Source organism: Phoca vitulina, unplaced genomic scaffold, assembly GCF_004348235.1.
Source record: "Phoca vitulina isolate PV1807 unplaced genomic scaffold, GSC_HSeal_1.0 scaffold49, whole genome shotgun sequence".
Classification (NCBI taxonomy): domain Eukaryota; kingdom Metazoa; phylum Chordata; class Mammalia; order Carnivora; family Phocidae; genus Phoca; species Phoca vitulina.
Genome location: NW_022589752.1, coordinates 12,435,099 through 12,458,919, shown reverse-complemented (window position 1 = coordinate 12,458,919; position 23,821 = coordinate 12,435,099). Strand labels below are relative to the sequence as shown.

Sequence of the window (23,821 nt, the reverse complement as noted above, 5' to 3'; positions counted from 1 at the left end):
GGTCAAAGGTAAAAACTTCCAGTTATAAGATAAATAAGTACTAGGGGTGGAATGCACAGCATGATGACTACAGTTAACACTGCTATGTGCTATATATTGAAAGTTGTTAAAAGAGTTAATCCTGTACTATCTCAACACCAATAAAAAAATATTTTTTCTTTTTCTTTTATTTTATATCTATATGGGATAATCAATTTTAACTAAATTCATTGTGGTTAATCATTTCATGATATATGTAGAGTCAAATCACTTGCTGTACACCTTAAACTTGCACAGCGCTGTATGTCAATTATATCAATAAAACTGAAAAAAAAATCCCACAAGAACTTCAAAGTTAATTCTGTGAACATTTCTACATACATTGCTCAGAAAGGGTGCATTAATATGAGATACATCTTAATGCACTACTAAGAGTTATTTTGGGGAGTTTTGTCTGAAGCTTGAGACCCCTTCAGAGAAAGACTGCAGTATGACTGGTACTTACCTGTACCGTTGGAATCACAAGTCAAGTTTGGTATTGGTTAAGATTTAGGATTTGGCATTGACAATTCAGCATTTTGTGTTAATCCACTATTACTAATATATTCACTTCCAGAGTTCCAAAGCATTCAAATTCATTCTAAATTTCTCAATTGATGTGAAGAATAAAGGTACAAAGCAGTTTGCCTTTACATGTCATGTCCCAAATTTTGGACATTCTTTATTAATAATTTTAATGTACTGACAGACATATTTTAGGCATTCTTTCTCTGGAAATTTAATTAAAATTAAATATAGACAGACACAACAATGAATACTCCACAAAGTAAAGCCAGAACTGTCTTCAAATACTTTACATTAATTCAACCCAATGCTCTTCATGGTTCCCAATGACTCTCAAGAAGGTTCCCAATGACTCTCAAGACTTGAGTGTGTCACCAACTTAATGCTTCTCAATTTTTCATCCCAAACTGCTTTTTATGACTATTTTTATGAGAATTCATCCTTGTCATCCTGAGGAACAAAACTGCTCCTCTGACCACCTCAAGGTGTTCTTCCTTTATTTATTCTGTCTTTTTGAGACTGAAAAATGACTGCATTACACAATTGAAAATCTTCTTATCTGCCTCCTCCATTTCCGGCACTTAAAGCAAATGCAAGGACATATTTCACAAATATGTGTGCTTCCACAGCAGCCCATCCTGATCTTGAACCTAGTCCATAAGAATGTGTGCAAAGCAAACTCCATGTCTGTAACATATTACTTTCAAATAGATCATTCCGGAAAAAAAAAAAACCATTATAACAAATATATGAAGACACTACAAACTATGACAATATATTTGAATATTTTCTAGGTTATAAGGAAAAATTACATCCTAATTTTTATTCTCAAACCAACAAAAATAGTTACCTAAGAGAAACTCTGGAGCTTGTTCAAATTCCAATTCATCATTATTCAACATAATATTTCTAGGCAGGTCAGCCAAAATTAAGTCAGGAGCAATTTGAGATATTGGAATGGTGAGCCTTGGTTGATCTGGATTTATTAGAAGGTCTCCTGAGAAGTACATAAAACATTTTTTTTTTAAACAAACTTTTAAGGATGTACATAAAATTGCACAAAAAAATCACATTTCCTATGATTTCTAATCACTCTTTTAGGTTTCCTTACCAATCTTATTTTTCTCTAGAAAATCTGAGAACGTTTTAGAGGTTCGATTAATACCTATCTACTTGGAAAGTTAAAAATTTATTCCTAGGTTCACTCATTACAAACTACATTCAGAACTGCCTTAGACCTATCTGACATCTGTAGAGAATAGAAATAATCTATTCTCTACTTTTACCACATTTGTGAGGGCACTTATTGCATGGTTAACAAGTTGCTAAGTTTTTCTATGTATCATCCTATTTTATTTTTTATGCAAGTATAATTAACATACAGTGTTATATTAGTTTCATGTGTACAATATAATGATTCAACACTTCTTTACATTTCTCAGTGCTCATCATGATAAGCCTACTCTTAATCCCCTTCACTTATTTCATGCATCTCCATACCCACCTCCCTTCTGGGAGTCTGGGTTTTTCATGCCTCTTTTTTTTCCCTTTGTTTGTTTGTTCTGTTTTTTAAGTTCTACAAAGAGTGAAATTATATGGTATTTGTCTTTGTTTGTCTGACTTATTGCATTTAGCATTATACCTTCTAGATCCATTCATGTTGTAGCAAATGGCAAGATTTCATTCTTTTTAATGGCTGAGTAATATTCCACTGTGTGTATGAGTACTCACACACACATATATACATATACCCCACATCTTCTTTATACAATCATCTATCAATGGACATTTGGGTTGCTCAACATCACTAATCATCAGGGAAATGTAAATCAAAACCACAATGAGATATCACCTTATACCAGTCAGAATGACTACAATCAAAAACAAGAAATAACAAGTGTTGGCAGGGATGTGAAATAAAAAGAACCCTCATGTGCTGATGGTGGGAATGCAAACTGGTGCAGCCACTGTGGAAAACAGTGTGGATTATCCTTGAAAAATTAAAAATAGAAATACCATTTGATTCTGTTATTCCACTACTGAGTATTTACCCAAAGAAAATGAAAACACTAATTCAAAAAGATAATGTACCCCTATGTTTACTGCAGCATTTTTTACAATAGCCAAATTCCGGAAGCATGAATCATCTATTTTCATCCTCATAACAATTCTATGAGGTAGGTTTTAGTATTCCTATTTCACAGATGAGGTTATGTTGCTCAGTAAGCCAGTATTCAAATTCTCAAACCCAAAATGTTCTGAATCTAGAACACAAAGGTCTTATTGGTAACAGATATAATCCATCTTTCTCAGCTGTCACTCTAACTGAATGTAGTATCCTCTAACTCATCCCTTATGGATAAGAATAATTTTTACATTTATTACAAAACTCCACAAATATTGAAAGTATCACTTAAAAACATCTGAAAGTTATATCAACACTACCTTCTTCTGCTTTCTTCGTTAAGTCATCAAGTAAGATTTTTTGATGCTCTTCACCATCATTAAAACTATATAATGCCCATTTCTTCAACAGGGTTTCTCCTTCACCACAGATATCAATCTCCAGTAATCCAGGAAACCATTCTTCCATAAGAGAATCAATGTGGTCCACAACTTGGCCCAGAAGAATACAGCCTACGTAATCCAAAAGAGAGCTCATCAACACCCTATCTGAACCATATTCTGTTTCAAAGCTGGAAATTACAGAGTTTTTTTAAAAATGTTTAAATTTCTTTAGTGGTACATTTCAAAGTTTTGAATTAATTTCCTTACCTTTTCTACAAGAAGGAACTGTAATTTTTAAGAAACTCTCTGGGTGATTGTCTAAGACTTCAGATCCTACCAGACAATAAGCCTCAGGAGACCAATTCAAGTAGATGCCTTGTCGCCAATACATTCTGTTTGGGCGAAGTGCTCGTTCTGAAAGAAGTTTAAATGGACCCAAATATGTCCATTAATTATGAAATATTCCATAAATTAAAGAAGCAGAAAAATCACTGCACATGCCACAAGTAACTAATAGAGATATATTTGTTTTGAAACACAGTATTGGAATTGTTAATGATACAAGTCCTCATCCATATCTATTATACATGAAATTAAGTATTTTAGCCTTAATTTTGCAAGCAAATAAACAAAATACCCAGTAGGTAACCCAAGAGAGAGTTCAAGTTCACAATGTTAAATAGTTTAATATATTTAAGAGAAGAAAAAGAATCATAAATAAGTTCTCATAACTTTAATTTTTTTTTTTCCTAAGAGAGAGAGAGCACGCACAAGTGGGGGCTGGGGAGGGGCAGAGAAAGAGGGAGAGGGAATCTTAAGCAGGCTTGATCTCATGACCCTGAGATCACGACCTGAGTTGATATCAAGTCAGATACTTAACCGACTGAGCCACCCAAGCATGCCAAGTTCTCATAACTTTTAAAACTCTTAAAAGGAGGTTGGTTGTCACACTCAAATCAAAACTTCCTGAATGTTTCGTTTTAATGCAATGTAACTACCTATATATTTATTAATTGTAAGCAAGATAAGGTTTATTTCAGAATACAGTAACACCTGCATAAAGCTATTTTTAACCCCCCCAAAATGATATTTTCCCTTTGGAGCACTAAGGTCTCCCTTTCTTCTGGAAGAAAGAGCTAGCATTATAAACACCCATTTTTATTCTTTTTTATAAATCCCTCAGGAATTGTGCAGCAGAAGAGAGCTATTTAAGTCTCTACACTGAATGGTCTGAATGGTCACAACCTGGTTACCTTTGTTAAGTAAAACTCCCTGGCTTTGCAGTGATAGTCACTTCTAGTTTTTCTTTGTTCATTTGTGTGTGTGTGTGTGTGTTTATACACCAATGACTCCTCGTAATCTTACCTTCTAAAATTGTTGCTTCTAGTCTACTTTGGCCTAGAAAGCAAGATATTCATACTTATTCTAAGTGTGTCTAAAATAAAAACAAAAAGGTTTTGAGTGAGGACTTGAGAAATCTCCTTTTTGACAAACTGCATGAACTTATATGAGCCCATGTGTCTTTCTCTTGGCTACTCTGAAGTCTTATGAACTTATTTTCTGATTTTCAGTGGCCTTACAAATAAGTAAACTCTGTGAAAAATGACATGACAATTTTAATACGCTTTCCCCCTAACTTCTCAAATATTAAGTCTTCATTAAATACATACCTCTTCCTGAAAGCATGTAAGGTGAAATTTCAAGTAATCGATTAATTAACCTGGACCAAAATCCCATTGGAAAGTAAGGCATTTCATATAGTCGAATGATAATTTCAGAGTTCTCACAATGGGGAAGTTCTATCACAGGCCTATGGTCAGACAAACTAAAGAGAAAAGGACATCAGCATTATATAGCTTCATAAAACACCTAACCATGTTAACCAAAGTGCTTTCCTCCTTAAAATCAATGAGTTGAAGATAAATATTCTAGGCAATGGCACTTTTTGATAATGTTCTTTTGAGACATGCCCTTCCTTCTTCAAAAATTCAGTGGCCGATTAATCAATTCAAATGCATGCTCAGATGCATGACATTTTTTCAGCAATCCTATTTACACTAATAAATAAATTATTACAATTAGTTATGCATAGACAAGTTTTAAAGGATTATATAAAACTTGAAAAAATGCATGTCCCAGAAAAAAGTGTATATGTATTTTTGGAATTGGATAGCATCTACCAATCAATGCAATTTTCATGTCGTACACCTTATAACATTTCCCAGCAGTAAGAAAATATAAAGCAACAAGAAAAATTTCTGTAATACAGGATTAGAATGTAGGCCTTCACTGTATTGCCACTTTCCTCAGAAAATTCACTGCCATAATTCTTCTGATGAAAACTCACTATCTCCCCAGAACTTGTCGAATATAACTCTCTCAATGCCATGTAAGGATACACACGAACACACACACACACACACACACACACACACACACACACACACATCACTATTTACCTTTCTTAAGTAATTTAAGCAGTGGTTAACGAAATAGTAATTATATACACAAAACAAGTATTTACTATAACTTTAAAATGTCAAATATAGTATTTTCATTAAAAGTAAATGCTACATTTCAATAGAAATTGTGCACAAGAATCAAAAAAAATTAATACATTTATAATAAACCAAAGTTATTTTGACAAAACATATAATAGATGGTGAATTTCCACAGGGTAATTGAATTTTTAAGTTTAGGTTTACCTGCTTGGAACCAGCAAATATTCTTCTCCTATTGGCAAGGCAATCTGGAATTTTTCTAGGAGTTTAAAGTACTGTGACATGTAGTTCTTTGGAAATCTCTTCTTCTTTGAAAGAAATTTTTCCACATCTCTACGTGAAATGATTCCTTTAGGATGTTTTGGATAGCCTTCTACTTTCACTGTCAAAATCTGAAAGATTTAACCTTGTTAAAAATCACTAGAATTTATTTTCTGAAGTTTTTTAAGATTTATTTATTTATTTTAGAGAGAGAGTGTGCATGAGCAGGGGGAGGGGCAGAGGGAGAGAGAGAGGGGGAAAACAGACTCCCCGCTGAGTGCAAAGCCCAATGTGGGGCTCAGGGCTTGGGGCTCTATTCCAGGACCCTGAGATCATAACCTGAGCTGAAACCAAAAGTCAGACGCTTAACCGACTGAGCCACCCAGGTGCCCCTATTTTCTGAAAGGTTTTGAATTTAAAGCATTTCATGTCTTTGCTCGGTGAAAATGATCAGAACAATTTTAATGTTTTCAAGTATAACACAGGACCTAAGTTCTCTACTAGCAGCTATGTAACCTGGAAGCCCAGTGGGGCAATCACTCTTCCACAAAAGATTTATTAAATTAAGGGAGTGAATTCAAATCCAAAATTAAAGAGATCCTCTGAAATCAATGAATCTTTTTTTTTATTTCTAATTTTTTTTATTTTATTATGTTATGTTAGTCACCATACATTACATCATTAGTTTTTGATGTAGTGTTCCATGATTCATTGTTTGCGTATAACACCCAGTGCTCCGTTCAATACGTGCCCTCCTTAATACCCATCACCAGGCTAACCCATCCCCCCACCCTATTTCTAATTTTAACACATTTTCATTTTGACATAATTTCCCTTTTTTACCCAATTATTAGTACGATGAACAAAGTTTTTCCAAATGATAAACCTTTCTTTACCACTTACGAAACATGACTTACTATTTTTTTTTTTTTTAAACCTTGGTTGAGTATCTCAGTTGCTGAGTTACCTTCCTTTTTTTTAAATTTTATTATGTTATGTTAGTCACCATACAATACATCATTGGCTTTTGATGTGGTGATCCACGATCCATTGTTTTCATATAACACCCAGTGCTCCATGCAGTACGTGCCCTCCTTAATACCCATCACTGGGCTAACCAACCCCCCTCCCCCCTCCCCTCTAAAACCCTGTTTGTTTCTCAGAGTCCATAGTCTCATGGTTCATCTCTCCCTCCAATTCCGCCCCCCCCCCCATTTTTCCCTTCCTTCTCCTAATGCCCTCCATGCTATTCCTTATGTTCCATATAAGGAAATCAATGAATCTTAAGCCTTCCCCAGCTCCAGTTAACAGATCTATCCAACACCCCCATCCTTATTATAGTCTCATCAACAATATATTCACAGGGAAATTATCTTCCAGACTGTGTTCTCACTACAGGTTTGCCATAGACATGTTACTTTACATTTGGAGAATAGAAAATGGTTTCTATCAATGGGAAGGGAGGCAGTATAGTGCAGTTTAGTGATTCCCAAACAAAGTAACTACAGAATTTTGGAGTCTGGATCAGTAGGTCTGGGATGAAGCTTGAGAATCTGCTTGTTTAACAAGAAACTCAGATGATACTACTGTAAAGACCATAGTTTCAGCTTTGACCATCACCACAGCAGTTAAGTTTTGACCTTTCAGCTTTGACCATCATCATAGCAGTTAAAAGTATAAATTCAGAAGAACCCAGGTTCAAATCCAGGCTCTAGTACTAGCTGTATTATCTTGAGAAAGGTATATAATTTCCTTAAGCCACAGCTTCAATCAGATAATAAAAGTGACTATCCCTTAGACTGCCATGACACTGAAATAAGATAACATACATAAGGCATGCAAGGTGCATATGACAATTTTTAGCATATAGTAAGCCCTCGTATGTTAGCCATTCCTGGCCACATATTCCTATTCATTTTACTTAGCCAGATTAATTTTTGCAAAGGCTTGTGCTTAATTTCTTTAGTAGATCTTTAACATGTAAGGGATAGTTCCATAGGACTATATATTATGTACATTATCATGTAGCTGGGTGAAATATTGGACTGTAAAATCCTTAGACCCAAGGACTTGTCTCCCTCATCTCTTTATCTCTATTTGGTACATACAATGTTTATTGAATCAATGAAAGCATGATTGGCTGAACATAATGTATAATGACAACGTATAAATATGTCAGTAAATAATAAAAACTGCAGTTTGGGACTTCTCCCATATTGTGCATGTTATAGCCCAGACTGCTCTTACAATTTAGGTGGTAAGGAAAACTGTTTGCTGTTCTGGCATTTTTAAAGTTGCTAAGACCTTGTCTGACAACTCACTCTCTATCCCCACCATACTTTTTTCTTTATAGCACTCTATCACCTGACATTTTAAGTGTTGATTTATTGTTTATTTCCTCCCATTTGAATGTCAGGTTCATGAATGCAGGAACCTTGTTTTATCTATGCTTACAGCCCCCACCAGAACAGTATCTAGAACACTGTAGGTGTCAGATCAATATTGTTGGATGAGTGAATTGGGGAAAAAAGACGTTTGGAGCATTTTATCCTGGGGTTAGGTTTATAGGCACCGGAGTCAAACTACTTAGTTTGAAATCTTAACTCTACTTGTTCCTAAATATGTAGCTTTGGATAAATTATTTAACTTCTCTGTCCATCAATTTCTTCATCTTCAAGATGAGGACTAATATAGTACCATTTAAAAGAACTGCTCTGAGAATTACATGAGAAAATGTTTGAATAATGCACAAGTAACCCTTGTATGTTAGGCATTTTTGTATACTTAGAATTCTAATTTATTTTATTTAGACACATTGACTTTATTTTTTAATTTTTTAAAGTTTATTTATTTAAGTAATGTCTATACCCAACATGGGGCTTGAACTCACAACCTCGAGGATCAAGAGCTGCACACTCTTCTGACTGAGCCAGCCATGCACCCCTAGGCATACTGATTTTAAAACAGAGGGTTGTGCTGGATTATTTTTAGTAGATCTATGGTGTGCTACCACTATTTGTAGTAGATAGTTTCCAAAGATGGACACATGAATTTCTTCTCTCCCTACACATGCATGGTATTCAATCTTTCAAGAAATGAAATCCATTCATTTTTCCTCCTCTTGAATCTGGATGGGCCTTATGGTTATTCTAGTCATGAGAATGTGGCAGAACTGACATTTTATAAGTTCTGGGCTTACCCTTTGAAAGGACTGGTCATAAGAGAGGCTACATGGAAGAGTACCAACACACCAAAAATGTGAATGTAGTTTTCTTGGGCTTTCCAGCCTGGCTCAATGAAGGAAGCCAAGTGAATGACCCTTGCCAATGCCATGTGGAGCATAACCACTCAGCTGAGCACAGTCAACCCACAGAACAGTGAGAAACAATAAAATATTGATGTTTTACTCCAACTTTACTTGTTTTCTCCAAGTTTTGGGGTATCTTGTTACATAGCAATAAAAAACTAAAACATTATCTTAATTTTATCACCTTTAAAAGAACTCTTAATATTCCTTCAGCCTAGTAACTTATAATGCTAATTTGTGCCCTCATGCAAAGACAGAAAATTTTCCAAATTCCTCACCCAAGTTTTTTTTTTTTTTTTTTTTTAAAGATTTTATTTATTTATTTGAGAGAGCGAATGAGAGACAGAGAGCATGAGAGGGAGGAGGGTCAGAGGGAGAAGCAGACTCCCTGCCGAGCAGGGAGCCTGATGCAGGACTCGATCCCGGGACTCCAGGATCATGACCTGAGCCGAAGGCAGTCGCTTAACCAACTGAGCCACCCAGGCGCCCTCCTCACCCAAGTTTTTAATCAAGATTAAATTGCCATGCAAGCTTGTTAATGTTCCACCTGATTAATTCAATAAGTGCCTTTCATCTCTCTTTATCATATGGTTAAATGAGTTTTGTAAACTTCTCTGTGCAGCAATGGAAACTTCTTTAATAAGTTTAGTCTAAGGCACAGAGAAGTTGGGTAGGTTCATTAGAGTTTCTGCACCATGAAATTGTTTCTGCCTTTGCCTTGGTGATTCATGGAGGTGAATACCCCTATTTTTTTGCTGATGGGTGTCAGACAAGTCATTCTTGCTTTCACTTGATTATAGTTTTCATTCTCTTTAAGTCTTGGTGAAAATGACATAATTTAATATATCAGCATAAAAAATATGGTATTTGTTAAATTAATAAGAAATTTAAATTATTATTCCACTGACTCTTTAGATCTATCTTTCAATATAACTTTGAACTACGCAAGTTCTTGACTTAATTTTCACTTAAATTATCATGTTTATAGTATAACTATGCTAATAAGAACTTTCATGGAGTTTCAACTTAATTACCCCATGAATCCTCAGGGATTTTACCGTGGTTATGGTGGAAGGTTGTTTTTTTTAAAAGATGGTGATTCTGATGCAAACCACTTCTTTATTCTACTGAATAAGATACGCCCCCCCCATATTATCCACATCTGTGCAACTTTAAATATTCCCAATTTACATGGAAGCACATCATTTTTTAGTGTAACTTTAGCCTTTTCTTGACTATATAGAGTTTAGTTATTTTCTGATATAGTGTGCCATCTAGGACAACAAAATATTCAGGGTGTATTTAAAACTCCCTTTGCTGTACAGAACGCACCCACCTACACATGTTTTTTATTTAGCTCTGTACCTGGCACACTTTCCAAAACTACATGGATGCATCACTACAATTTTGAAGATTTTTTTAATTTCCTAAAATAATATCTTTAATTACCAAATAGGTCAAACATTAAATTAGCTAACATTTACTTCTCACTTATATTAAGTTAGGGAAGCAATGTAGAAAATAATATTGTTATTATCCTTATTCTACAAGTGAAGAAACAAAAGCTTAAAACATTAAGAAATGTCACAAAGTTAGGAAAGATATGGAAGAAATTTGAACACAGGTCATCCTGACTCCAGAGCTTGTGCTCCTGACCACTCTACCAGCTTCATTCCCATTTAGCAGATGAGTGGACTCACACTTTCCATGGCATATTTGCAAAAGGAGAAAAATCTACCTTAAAAATATCTACCAAAATAGTTATTACCGTCATGTTACAATAGCCAATTGCAGTAATGTTTCAATATGCTCTCAAGGTCCATGATATAGGATTTAGCCCAAAATGAGTTCCCTCTCCAAAATATCTTCCTTTTTTCCCTTAGATAAAATTTAGGAACTATCATTCAAAATTATCTGAGGGAATTTAATTACTATTGTGGTTTAATTAGAAGAGGTGATTCTAAGGTAAAAAGGTAGAATTATTTTAGGGATTCAGGGATTCACATTCCAAACTGTAAATTATGCTCACAAACAAGATAGTTGCCCTTGAGTACATGTGCTAGAGACAGCCTCCTGAGCTCTCTTCAGTTCATGATTACGCTAGATGCAGTTGTTCTCAACAAGAGTGATTTTGCACCCCCACCAATATTTGGCAACATCCAGACACATCTGGGGCAATACTACTGGCATCTAGATGGTAGAGACAAAAATGCTGCTAATCATCCTATAATGTACAACAAATAATTATCTGGCCCAAAATGTCAATAGTACTGACACTGAGAAACACTGAGCTAGTATATTCTGCTTGAATGGTTTTCTATGGCAAATCTATAGAGATGGGTTATAACTAAGATAAACTCTTGGTAATTGATTATCATTGGCAGAAGAAAAATTTTTCCATATGAAATATAAATGGAGAAAGGACAGCCATAACCATCACCACCCAGTTTTCAAAACTGTAAGCATTTAGAGCTTATATTCCACTCAAGAGGCAAAACTCCCCTCCATGTTACCTAGCTAAAGGTTTTATGCTAATCAACCCAATTTTTTTAGGTATATTTGCCCCCAAGGATTTTCACAGAGCTTCCATTCAACTGACTCTATCAATAACCAAACCAAAGTGTCACCGGGATCTAGAAAAGCACTGTGGAACAGAGTGGTAAACAACTGTTTGTAAGTTGGAAACAAAGACACTGAAGTGAATTCTCAGACATCTTCCCTTCTTCCATGAAGCTCTACTTAATGCAGTCTTCTACATGAATTGTTCTACAGTATTCTACATGTGCAGGATTTTCTACCTTAACTGAATACAAAATCTAAAATGCTCAGTGCTCTTCAATCATTGTGCTTCTCTTCAATCATTACCCCCTGCTACAAAAGTATCAGACACCAACCTGTGCCATGACTTTACAAAGCCACTTGGGTTCCACAAAATATAAGTCACTTAACTGCAGTGCTGGGTCTTGAAAATGAAGAAGGACCCCTGTAGTAAAAATCAAACAGTGAAACATGGAATCTACAATATACAAATAGCAAGGGGCTTTAGAGAGTCTCTAGTCCAACCTCCTTATTTTACAAATGAGGAAATCTCAGCGCAGTTAGTGGAAGAGCTGAGACTAGAACCTGGGCATCCCAGTTCCTGAGCTCTAAGTCCAAATATTATAAAGTATTTTTAACTAGATAAAATGATCATGTAGAACCATATTTGAGACAGTGACATGCACTGTCTTGCATATATTTATAAATAATAAAAAATTTGCAATTTTTTTTATTATGTTCAGTTAGCCACTGTACAGTACATCATTAGTTTTTGATGTAGTGTTCAACGATTCATTAGTTGCATATAACACCCAGTGCTCATCACAACACACGCCCCCCTTAATGCCCATCACCCGGTTACCCTATCCACCCCCCACACCTTCTGTAACCCTCAGTTTGTTTCCCAGAGTCCAGAGTCTCTCATGGTTTGTCTCCCTCTCTGATCTTTCCCCCTTCAGATTTCCCTCCCTTCCCCTGTGGTCCTCCACGCTATTCCTTATATTCCACATATGAGTGAAACCATATGATAATTGTCTTTAGTTTTCTAAATATATTCTACAAAGATACTTTATTTTCAAATATAGGTAAGAAACACAGAACATTGCACAAAGCTACTGGTTTAAAAATAATGGAAGAAAAGGAAAAGGTTATGATCCATGTGAAGATTTATTTTTCATACAACAGAATCTAGGGATTAAAGGCAGCTTCTTGGCCACTTACTCTAGTACTACAAATCAACTCACACATTTCTAGCAAGGTCATAGTGATCAAGTACCCAAATAGCACAGAAGCTGGTGTGAGTGTTTTCATCTGTGAGATCGCACTATGACTTGTGATGCAACAGGCAAGATCTGCCATTCAAAAGGTGCATTATCTCAGGTAACCACTGATTCTCTAAGTGCCCAGTTAGACCAACCCAATAATAATTCCCCTTTATAGTATACAAATAACTCCACACACACTAAATTCAGTTGATACTATGGAAGGATATGGCTTGTGCTCAGGGTCCCAAAGCTCCTGAATAGTTAAGTCAATTTTTAGAACCCATATGTTTTAACTCCTGCTCGGATACCCTTCCCACTACTGCCCTTAGATGGCTTCTAAATGTTTTTTTATATAATATGGCATATGAAAATTCAAAATTATTGCACATGATGACCTTTCAAAAGGAAAAAGTCAATGGTCAAAGAATTTTATGGATATTCTGTTAAGTTTTGTATGTAAATTCTATACAAGGTTCAGATACATTTTTATAAATGATTACAGTGGGGCTTTGAAAAAAATATGTAACAAACACACAAACCTGATTCATTTAGGAAGTGAACTGCATGAGGAAGTTCATTTTCATCCAACTGCAGCTGATTTTCTTTTACGAGTTGTAATAATCGTTTCCGGTCAATTACAGGAAATTCAATTGGCACATTTTTACGCTCTGATAAAATGATTTTCTCAAGTTCTACATAGCAGTCTGGAATCAGCTGCCCTACAACAGGCTGATCTCGAATCTGTGTAATTACAAATGACAAGCTGTAAAAATCCATTTTACTCCTATGTTTGTCAGGTGGTTGGTAAATGCAGTGCTAATAGCTGTTAAGAAAGTGATATATTATTCAGAAATATATTTTTTAATAAAATCAAAATGTGATGTAAAACTATTTAAATTGTGAAGAATAAATAAACTGATATTAAAATAAGAAAAATATAAACACAGAAGCCAATTTACAAAGAACTATCAAACAAAATAATATGGAAATATTCATCTAACCATCCAGAAAACCCATGACATAACCCAGGATAAATCACTAACCATAAATAAAGGATTTACTATTTTCTAAGACATTAGACATATATGCAATAGATATGCTAGCATTAGAAGTGAGTAAGTATTACAAAAGCTTTGGGGTCTTATTGATTAGATTAAAATATCCATGCCATACGGTAAAACATTAAATTTTGTGCTTGTTATTTGCAAAATGTTGCATTAATGGAATGTAAATATCAACAGAGATAGACATGAAGTCTCCTCACCCAACCTATGCTTTTTCATGGAACTTCAAACTTGGCAAAATAAAAACTCATCTAAACACAAATGATTTTGACATGAGAGGATGATTTTTTTTGGTCTGTTACACTTATAATCTAATCATTGTCTACTAACTGAAATATATAAAAATTTTTAAAGAATGGCTTTAAGATGATAATTTCTATAATAAAAAATCTTTCCCAAACCTCCCCCCCACCCAGGAAAATCTAATTTTAAATAGAAATGCAACTGTTAACACAGTAACTAAAATGCCTCTGAGGGGCGCCTGGGTGGCTCAGTTGGTTAAGCGACTGCCTTCGGCTCAGGTCGCGATGCCGAGTCCCACATCGGGCTCCCTGCTCAGCAGGGAGTCCGCTTCTCCATCTGACCCTACCCCCTCTTGGGCTCTCTCTCTCTCACTCTCTCAAATAAATAAATAAAATCTTAATAAATAAATAAATAAATAAATAAATAAATAAATAAATAAAATGCCTCTGAAAACCACCAGATGGCAAACTCTCCCCATTGCTCAACCCATGTATATATTCTTGTATTCTTTTTACCTGACAATTTCTACTTAAATTCTTAAAATTATAAATGGAAATTGGGTTTTATTACACATACACATGCAAATTTAAGGTGCTCTTTTTTTTTACTCGTAACTGGAACTTTAAGGAGCTTTATTTATAGCAGCCATACTATTACTTATATATTCACCTCCAGTCATTCGAAAAATTGTTTTCATGTATCCAATGCCCCAGCAAATTAAATGTAACTCCACTAATCTCTACTTTTCATATTCCCTCTCTTCATCATTTGAAAATTAAGACAAAATAGAACTTCATATTGAAGGTTGTGTTTTAACCCAAGAAAGAAAACCTACATAGAGAAGTAAACAAGGGTTCTCACAGAAAGCAAACTACATAGCAAAGGGATGAATTTCATAGGGCTGAGTTTCAGGCCCAGCAGAGCATCCTGCTCTGCAAATGGGCTGGACAAGATTGAAAGGGATAATGTTGTCACTGAATTCCATTTTGTCCTACTTCTCCTTTTAGCTTGAGCCAAGAGCCAAAAAAGAAAAAAAAAATTATCCTCGAGTCTGGAGAGATACATGTTAATAAGGGTGAGACAAGGAAAGATTAGAGAAGAGCCAAGATAGGAGGAGAAAATGGAAAACAAATGACAAGGCAAAAAAATTATTTCTAATAGCTTAAAAAAGCTGCTATCCGAATACACGTTAAAACATCTCGGGGAGGAAAGAATATACAGTTCTGGCAGGTTCACTGGTTCTGAAAGATCCGGAAAGAGCCAGTATTCTGCAAAGCAATCAAACAGATTTTCAAACCAAAATGCCAGAATGATGCAACCATTAGCAATATACATCTTTCTTCAAATAATGCAGCCATTTCTCAAAGCATTTGTTTTCCCTCCTTGTGTCAGCTTCAGAATTCATTTACAAGTGCAGGAAGAAAACTGGTCTTATTGACTGATAGTGATAACTTGCTATCATGCTAAAGTACTAGTAGTCCAGTCAGATGAACCAACCAGCTCATCCATACTTCAACTAAACTATCCATACTTTATCTACTTGTTTCCACTAAATTCAGCCTTTTTCAAAACAAACTGTTCTCCAAGAAGTCTTTTAAAAATATGATATATGTGCCAGCATGATAAAAATAGCTATTAAAATGTTATAAGGAACAATAAAGTTCTGGAAGTACAGGTACAGTCTCAGAAGAAAACTGCCTGGATAAAGAGAATATTTAATTGGATGCATGAATTTTGTGTATTTGTTTCTTCAAAGTCGCATTACTCTAATCATATGTCCAACAGGAGAGCAGGAAAATTTGCAAATAAATACTATGTCATTCTTCTTACGTAAGATGCCATTACTGACCCACCATTGGTAAAACCTTTTAGAGACTATGATAAATGTGTTGAAAGATACAAACATGCAAATTCTCTCCCTGGGCACCACAAAGACCAACACATTTATAAATGGCTCATTAGGTTTTAGATAGGAGCATAATCTGTGCAAATGGAACAGAACTAAGCTAACTGGCCAACACATTATAACCAGGGTGACTGTGTAATTTATCATCCAAATTGGAATGCTTTTGAGAACGTAGTGGGGCACTATTAATTACACTGGGAATGCCCAGGCAAAACAGGACCCTCGTTATAAGCCATGGCCTTGATCATTAGTGCTAATGAGCTAAACCAACAGGGACTAACAGTGAAATTCACTATTGGGTTTGGCATATTGAACTATGTGAGGAATTTTCAGGGCAGTTTATACCACGGCATCTGTGGAACTCCGGAAAGATTTTCCTGAAAGTATTAGAAACAAGTATTCTTCCCAATAACCAATTTATGTATGTTTTATGAACCCTATGAATTACATTCGGCTTACTAGAACTTTGGAAATGAAAACATAATTTCTAAAATAGAAAGTCCAGTTTATATGGACTAAAAAATTGTTAAGACATTGTTGAAAATCAAATTCCTGATCTTGGCAACCCAAGGAAAGAGGCATCTCACAATACTGAGGGGAAAAAAAACAGGTGGAATGGGTATCACAGTGACAAGAGACTCGAAGGAGCAGCACAGAATATGAAGATGCACATAAAACAGGAACTCCAAAAGAAAGGAGCAAGTGGTGAAAACAAAGAACAAGAGAGGAAGGATGATCCCAAGACCCCAATATTCACTTGTATTCTTTGAATCACCACCACAAAAAGCTGTGAGGAAAATGGCATCAGAAACATGATCTCAGATTCTCTCAGAAATATTCTCTCAGTTTCTCAATCTTAGTTTCCTTCAGAATCCTCTAATTATTTTTATTCCCATTTCTATGCATTTGAAATAAGGTATGCATAAGTAAGCAACTTTAAAATTGAAGCATTTTAATAATGCTAACATCAATGAAAGAAACCACAATTTTAAGATAGTCGTTCTTTTCTCAACACTCTGACATTTCTAAGCAGTTGCATAACATGAGAGTGAATCAATTAAATTTATCCACCAGTCTACAGTAGGCATTAACCACATTACCTTGAAATTAAGACTCTCATTTATGATGGTTTTCCGAAGCTTTGCCAAAGCGTCGGATTCCTCAGTGGCATTCACAAAGTGGTAATCCCTTATTGCAGGAAACCCTCGCTTGTTCAAGAGTTCCTTGGTGATTTTACTTATGCAGGCTTTGCGCTGCTTCTCATCAGAAACATCTAAATGTGTGCCAACGAGTATCACAGGGGAAGAAGAAGCACGAGCCTACAAGAAATGGTATAAAATACTCTTGTGTTTGTTTTAAAATCAAGACTGCTTACAGTTCCATTCATAGTCACTTTTTATGAAATTCAGTTGAGTGGAAATGAGAAATCGAAAGATGTCAAGAAGAAGAAAATGTTAACTATCGTCCCTTCCTTAAACCTAGGGGAAAAAAATGTAACCTTAAGAAATTTTAAAGTCATTCTTATGTCCCTTCTTATTCCAAGTTATACCACTTTTCAGGCAGCTTATATAACAGTAGTAGTCTATTTTCCTTTTCTTTTCTTTTATGCCTTAAAATGGGTTACTCTCTAAGTGTACTTTGGACTTCTAAATAAAATAAGCATTTAATAAACCCAACACTGTATCAAAGTGACCTAATATGGTTTATATTTTCACTTCCTTATCTGTAAATTCAATCTCCTGAATTCAATTTAAAGTCATTCAATTTGTTGTCCACATGGACAACAACACAAAAAGGCACTAACACAAGTATGACTGCCACTATAATATTCGCTCACTTTGGCTAGTTATGACCAAAAAAGGAAGCTAAAAAATAACCAAAATTACAAATTGAGCTTGTAGGCGGCCAAAATATCTGCTAAAATGTCCTGACACAAACCTTTTTAAGGACTTGATTCACAGAAGAGCCCATTGAAGCTTCATTCAAAGAGCATCACTCACTCTTAACTTTATCTCAATTCTACAAACCTGTACTACATCAGGAAACAGCTAACAGCATGAGAGCAAGGGACAAAGTGGAAAAATCACAAAAAGAGATTCCAAATACAAGAGCATACTAATCTGGTGCCGTTTAAAAGTGTAAGATCTGGGCGCCTGGGTGGCTCAGTTGGTTAAGCGACTGCCTTCGGCTCAGGTCATGATCCTGGAGTCCCGGAATCGAGTCCCGCATCGGGCTCCCTGCTCATCAGGGAGTCTGCTTCTCCCTCTGACCCTCCCCCCCCCATGATCTCTCTCTCTCTCTTTCAAATAAATAAATAAAATCTTAAAAAAATAAAAATAAAAGTGTAAGATCTGAAGTAACCCATACTACATTGCCAGTGAGGACACAGCTGGCGATGCATGGATTGCTTTTGTTTAGTATAGTTTATTTTAAATTAGGAAAGTTCACACTCCATTTAAGAAATAAAATGATCAGGGGCGCCTGGGTGGCTCAGTCAGTTAAGCATCCGACTCTGGATTTCAGCTCAGGTCATGATCTCAGGGTTGTTGGGCATGGAGCCTGCTGCTTATGATTCTCTCTCTCCCTTTCCCTCTGCCCCTCCCCCCTCAAAAATAAAATAAAGTGAAATAAAATGATCAAAAATAGCTTAACGTATATATTTTCAACTCTTACAGGTTAAAGGGTTTTAAGTATCTATAACATTTAGCAATATGAAACACACTATTTTCATGCCACAACTTAATGACACTAAAAATTCTCCAACTCAAAATTTTAGTGCTTCTAACTTTATTTTTAAAAGCTGAGGAGACTATTTGAAGCAACTGCTTGTCCAAAATAAATTACCTTACACACACAAAAATAAAAACTATTTTCTACTTTCAAATGATTAGTAGAACAGATGACCTTTATATTGAAGAGCCAAGGCTTCATGGCGTCCACTTCAGCCTGCCCTTTGCTGAGGTCATAGACGGCAAGGTAGAGAGCTCGCTGGGTCATGAAGTGGGGATGAGTGCTGTAGAATTCCTCACGACCTAAAGAAAGATTGGAGAATTTTTTTTAGCCTTCCAAACAAGAGGCAAGAGTCCTTTAAAAAAAAATTTAGGTGATAATATCTACTATTTAGCATACAAAAAAAAAAAAGAGAGAAACAGCCAACAGACACTACGTTTAGAAGACTATACTAGGTTTTCACTAGGGATTGACAACTTCTAGCCTGTGTGGCAACTACCGACCAAGTATTTAAGCTTCAGCTGCCTCCTATTGGTTCCTAACATTTCCCTCCATGGAATTCACTCTGGTGACAAGGGTAAAATCAGAAGTAAACAGCTTTGGAATAATTCCATAGGATCTACCAGGTCTCTGCAGTATCTACCAGCTCTTCTGCAGGAACAAAATCTCAGCTTTTAAATCCCTGTCCTAAATAAAAGATAAATATGAATAAAAGATTCTAGCAAAATAAATACCTGCAAAATCCCACACATTTAGAATGAGGTCTTTCTTCCCTTTGCCTCTTATTTGGATAGGCCAGTCTTTCACATCTATACCAACTGTGGAGCTTTGCACCCCAAGATCTGATTTCTTGGTTTTCGTTAATTGCTGCAGTAAGGTGGTTTTACCACTCCCAGTATTTCCCACAATCATTAGCTTCATTCGGTTATAAGGTACGGCCTTTTTTAACCGCTGTTGAAGAAACCTGGTATTTGAAAGACAAAAATTAAATAATAAACTGCTTAACAATGTACTTAATATAGAGGTGAATTCTTTTTTTTTTTAATTATTATTTATTTATTTATTTGACAGAGAGAGACACAGCGAGAGAGAGAACACAAGCACGGGGAGTGGGAGAGGGAGAAGCAGGCTTCCCATGGAGCAGGGAGCCCGATGCGGGGCTCGATCCCAGGACCCTGGGACCATGACCTGAGCCGAAGGCAGACGCTTAACGACTGAGCCACCCAGGCGCCCCTAGAGGTGAATTCTTATGTGTTGAAATTTTTAAAATATTAGACTGTTCTAAAATATAGCATGCAAAACACTGCACAGCTCATGTACCTAATAGGTATATGTCTTTCAACACACTATTAATACATATATTTTGTTAGTGATATTTGTGTAGTTGATAATGATTGGTAGCATTATCAAATATAATGGCGTTACATTATCACCAGAAATAATCAAAATATGTTTGCAATACTAATTAGAATGCTGATAATTATGAACTAATTAGCATTAGATGTGAGTGTGTGTGTGTGTATGAGTTTCTTTAAATAACACAAATAAAACCCTAAAAATTAGAAGGTCCAAAATTTTAAAAAGCGCATATGACAGAGAAGCAAAGTAGAATATATATGCATACTGTTACACTGAACTTTGATAGTGAGGTCATACTGGGTACACTATATGTGCCTGTGTGTATGCACATATATATTCATATTTGATATATATAATGTATATGTTCATATACATTATATATGCATGTATATAATGGAAATGGAGACTGAAAACATATTGGTTATATTATAAATTAGTACATGTAAACTATTAAACTATCAGCAGATAATATGATGCTTTTCCTAACAATCTTAATGAAAAAAAAAAAAACAACTGAATCTAATTAGAAGTGCTATAGGTGACTAACAAAACAACTTTTAAATTAATACTAGATTTTAAATGTTCTTAAAAATATACTGGCTATAGAAAGATATATCTTTTTTTTTTTTTTAAGATTTTATTTATTTATTTGAGAGAGAGAGAATGAGAGACAGAGAGCATGAGAGGGAGGAGAGTCAGAGGGAGAAGCAGACTCCCTGCCAAGCAGGGAGCCCGATGTGGGACTCGATCCCGGGACTCCAGGATCATGACCTGAGCCGAAGGCAGTCACTTAACCAACTGAGCCACCCAGGCGCCCTAGAAAGATATATCTTTAACTAGGTTAAAATGTTGCTACAATTTAAAATTAGAGGAGCAAACTAAATCATGTGTGAATTTTAGGGAATATGGACTGATCCATTCTCATAACTAATAGGACTCTGACCAACATTCCTGAGGATCTGAATAAAAGGCATCATTACTTTTCAGGATTTATTTGATGCTTTAGAAAATACAACCTGACAGACCAGATATTGGGCCTGTGATTATTGAAATCATTTTGTCACATACAACTTAAATTCTGTTTGAAATAATTTTCTCACATACAACTTAAGTTCTCTTTGAATTATCAATAAGCAAGTATATCAATGGTTCAACTGTCTATTTATTAAGAATTCAGCACTCTTTGAAAAAATCATTCTTTAAAAAAACAAATGATGGGGGTGCCCAGGTGGCTCAGTTGGTTAAGCGTCTGCCTTCAGCTCAGGTAATGATCCTAGGGTCCTGGGATCGAGCCCCGCATTGGGCTCCTTGCTCAGCAGGGAGCTTGCTTCTCCCTCTCCCTCTGCTGCTCCCCTTGCTTGTACTCTCTCTCCCTCTCTCTGTCAAATAAATAAATAAAATCTTTAAAAAAAAAGAAAAGTAAATGATGCCTACAATTTCTAAACTACTCCAGGTCTCTCCCTTCTAAAAATGTTAAACACATTTAAAAGTAGATATGGTGGCTTGATAATGTAGCATACCATACTGAAAAGGAAATCTACTAAATGCTTACCAAGAATTGAACCAATTTTAATTTGAACATCTGTCCAGTTTCAGAAGGGAAAATCATGGGAAACAATTAGGTAGGATGAAAGGTAATCAAGTTTAGCATAGCTGGTGACAGTCTTTCTTTTCAAATTAAATCAAGCCCAAGGGGACAGAAAACCAAATCTTTCCTCATAAAAAGAGACGAAAAGTTAAATGTAATTTAAGAAAATTTAAGCTGAAGAGAATTAGGTAAGTATGTAGTTCACTGGTAATTCAATAATTATCAATTATATGCCAGGCTCTATGTTAGGTGCCAAGAATCAAACTGCGAAGGAACATAGCCATGATCCCTGCCTTGTTGGATATTATAGTCAAGTCAGGGATACATTGAGAGGTGATAATTGAGCTGAAACCTGCAAGATAAATATAGATAGGAGTAGTTTTGTAGAAATAGGAATAAACAGTTTTTGAGTAGGGACCAATAAAACTGACATGCTCAAAAGGTAACAGAGAGTAAGATAAAGTCCATTACCAAAGGTATTTGAAATACATCAAGTGTAAAGACCAGAAACAGTGATACCTGGGAAGTTTTGGTGGTTTCAAAAATGATCAGGGTCAGGAGGTTACTCACCCTTATAGGCAAAATCAAAGTTAGTAATTTTATATCATTTAAGTATCTATAATGCTTAATATATAATAGACATATGATAACTATTTGCTATATGAAATGCAGCTTGAGAAGTTATTATACTCTATTATACTGTTATTATACTCTTTAGAATGTATATTTGTAACAAGAGACCACATAATAATTGCCTTTTACAGTCCGTTTCTATGACCAGCATGATCAGGAGGAGAAGCCACTCTCTCAACAGTAGCATGGCTAAGAGAAAATGAAAAGCTCTGTAGAGGCAACATATAAACCCATTTATTAAATAAAAGGAAAATGACACACAGCATATCACCATTAAACAGTACTATACATTATTTCCTAAATTGTAACTACATACCCATCAAAGTCACAGAAAAAATCTGAAATGAAGTTAATTTAAAAAATGGAAATAAAATTATCTAACCTTATGATGTCTTTTGCTTTACATCCTATATGTTTAAAATCAAAATTAAGCCGTAGTTCATCCAAAGGAAGATCCCATATTTTGCTTAACTTCCCCATTTCATTAGGAAAGGATCTCAGCTCCAAATTGTAACTGACATCAAGGGAGGTCAGGTTTTCAAGACAGCCAATTTCAGAAGGAATCTTAATGAAATAAAAAAGGATTGTTGGTAGGAAGGAAGAAATGTGTGCGGCCAAGAAACAAGATGTTTCCTAGGAAAAAAGAAAGGCTCACAGAGCCTCTCAGCAAATTGTATAACCTTTCAGCAGAGTTCTAAAACTTTCCAAAGGCTTATCATAGTTTCCAATATAAATATTTAAAGGCATAAGTATAAAGGAATTACCCAAAACAATCCAAGTCATTTATTTATAATCTTAAAAAATCTATTCTCCCTTGGTAGCGTATTTATCTCCTCACAATATTAAAAGTAAAGAAGTTCTTTATATTTATCTAAATCCAATCACCAGTGGCTTCAGTCTGTTCCTTTACACTATGTTCTTCACTAAAGCTATAAAGATCTAGTCATAAACTTACATGCAACTTAATGTTCTTAAAATACAACTAAATGTTTATGCTTTCGGTGGCACCGTAATAGGAGGGTATTTTTCCTGTTCCAAATTATTAAGCGATATGCATTACTTTTACAATAGAAAAGCATAAATTTGCTGGCAAAAAAATCAGGTACCAAAAACCATCCACAGTTATTCTGAACTTCACAGTTTCATACACTTAATTCTTTTTGGCTTTCATAGGCAAAAAACCTGAAGTTGGCAAAATTGTATTTTTTTCTGAGATGAATGAATAATCAGTTTTAGATTTATAACAGAGGCAAGGGAGCGAATCCAAAAAGGCTGATCCACTGGGCTAAAGGGCGGCATGATGGAGGAATGCAGAAATTTAAGAAAATGGGAGGGAAAGTCAGCTGAAAAACACATGCTGTATACAGATGGATCC

The 23,821-nt window shown here is 35.3% G+C and overlaps 1 protein-coding gene across 2 annotated transcripts in view; it reads right to left on the bottom strand.

Annotated features, from left to right (window-relative positions):
* LRRK2 (leucine rich repeat kinase 2) overlaps nt 1–23,821 on the bottom strand; it is a 140,198-nt gene that overhangs the window by 42,314 nt on the left and 74,063 nt on the right. For both annotated transcript variants that reach the window (XM_032432646.1, XM_032432647.1), the window contains 11 exons: nt 22,829–23,010; nt 19,601–19,830; nt 19,041–19,168; nt 17,237–17,455; nt 13,463–13,664; nt 12,015–12,103; nt 5,757–5,944; nt 4,722–4,876; nt 3,319–3,465; nt 2,989–3,180; nt 1,394–1,540 (listed from right to left, as the gene is read on the bottom strand). In XM_032432646.1, the coding sequence (XP_032288537.1) occupies nt 1,394–1,540; nt 2,989–3,180; nt 3,319–3,465; nt 4,722–4,876; nt 5,757–5,944; nt 12,015–12,103; nt 13,463–13,664; nt 17,237–17,455; nt 19,041–19,168; nt 19,601–19,830; nt 22,829–23,010 (1,879 nt within the window). The remainder of the gene's footprint in view (nt 1–1,393; nt 1,541–2,988; nt 3,181–3,318; nt 3,466–4,721; nt 4,877–5,756; nt 5,945–12,014; nt 12,104–13,462; nt 13,665–17,236; nt 17,456–19,040; nt 19,169–19,600; nt 19,831–22,828; nt 23,011–23,821) is intronic.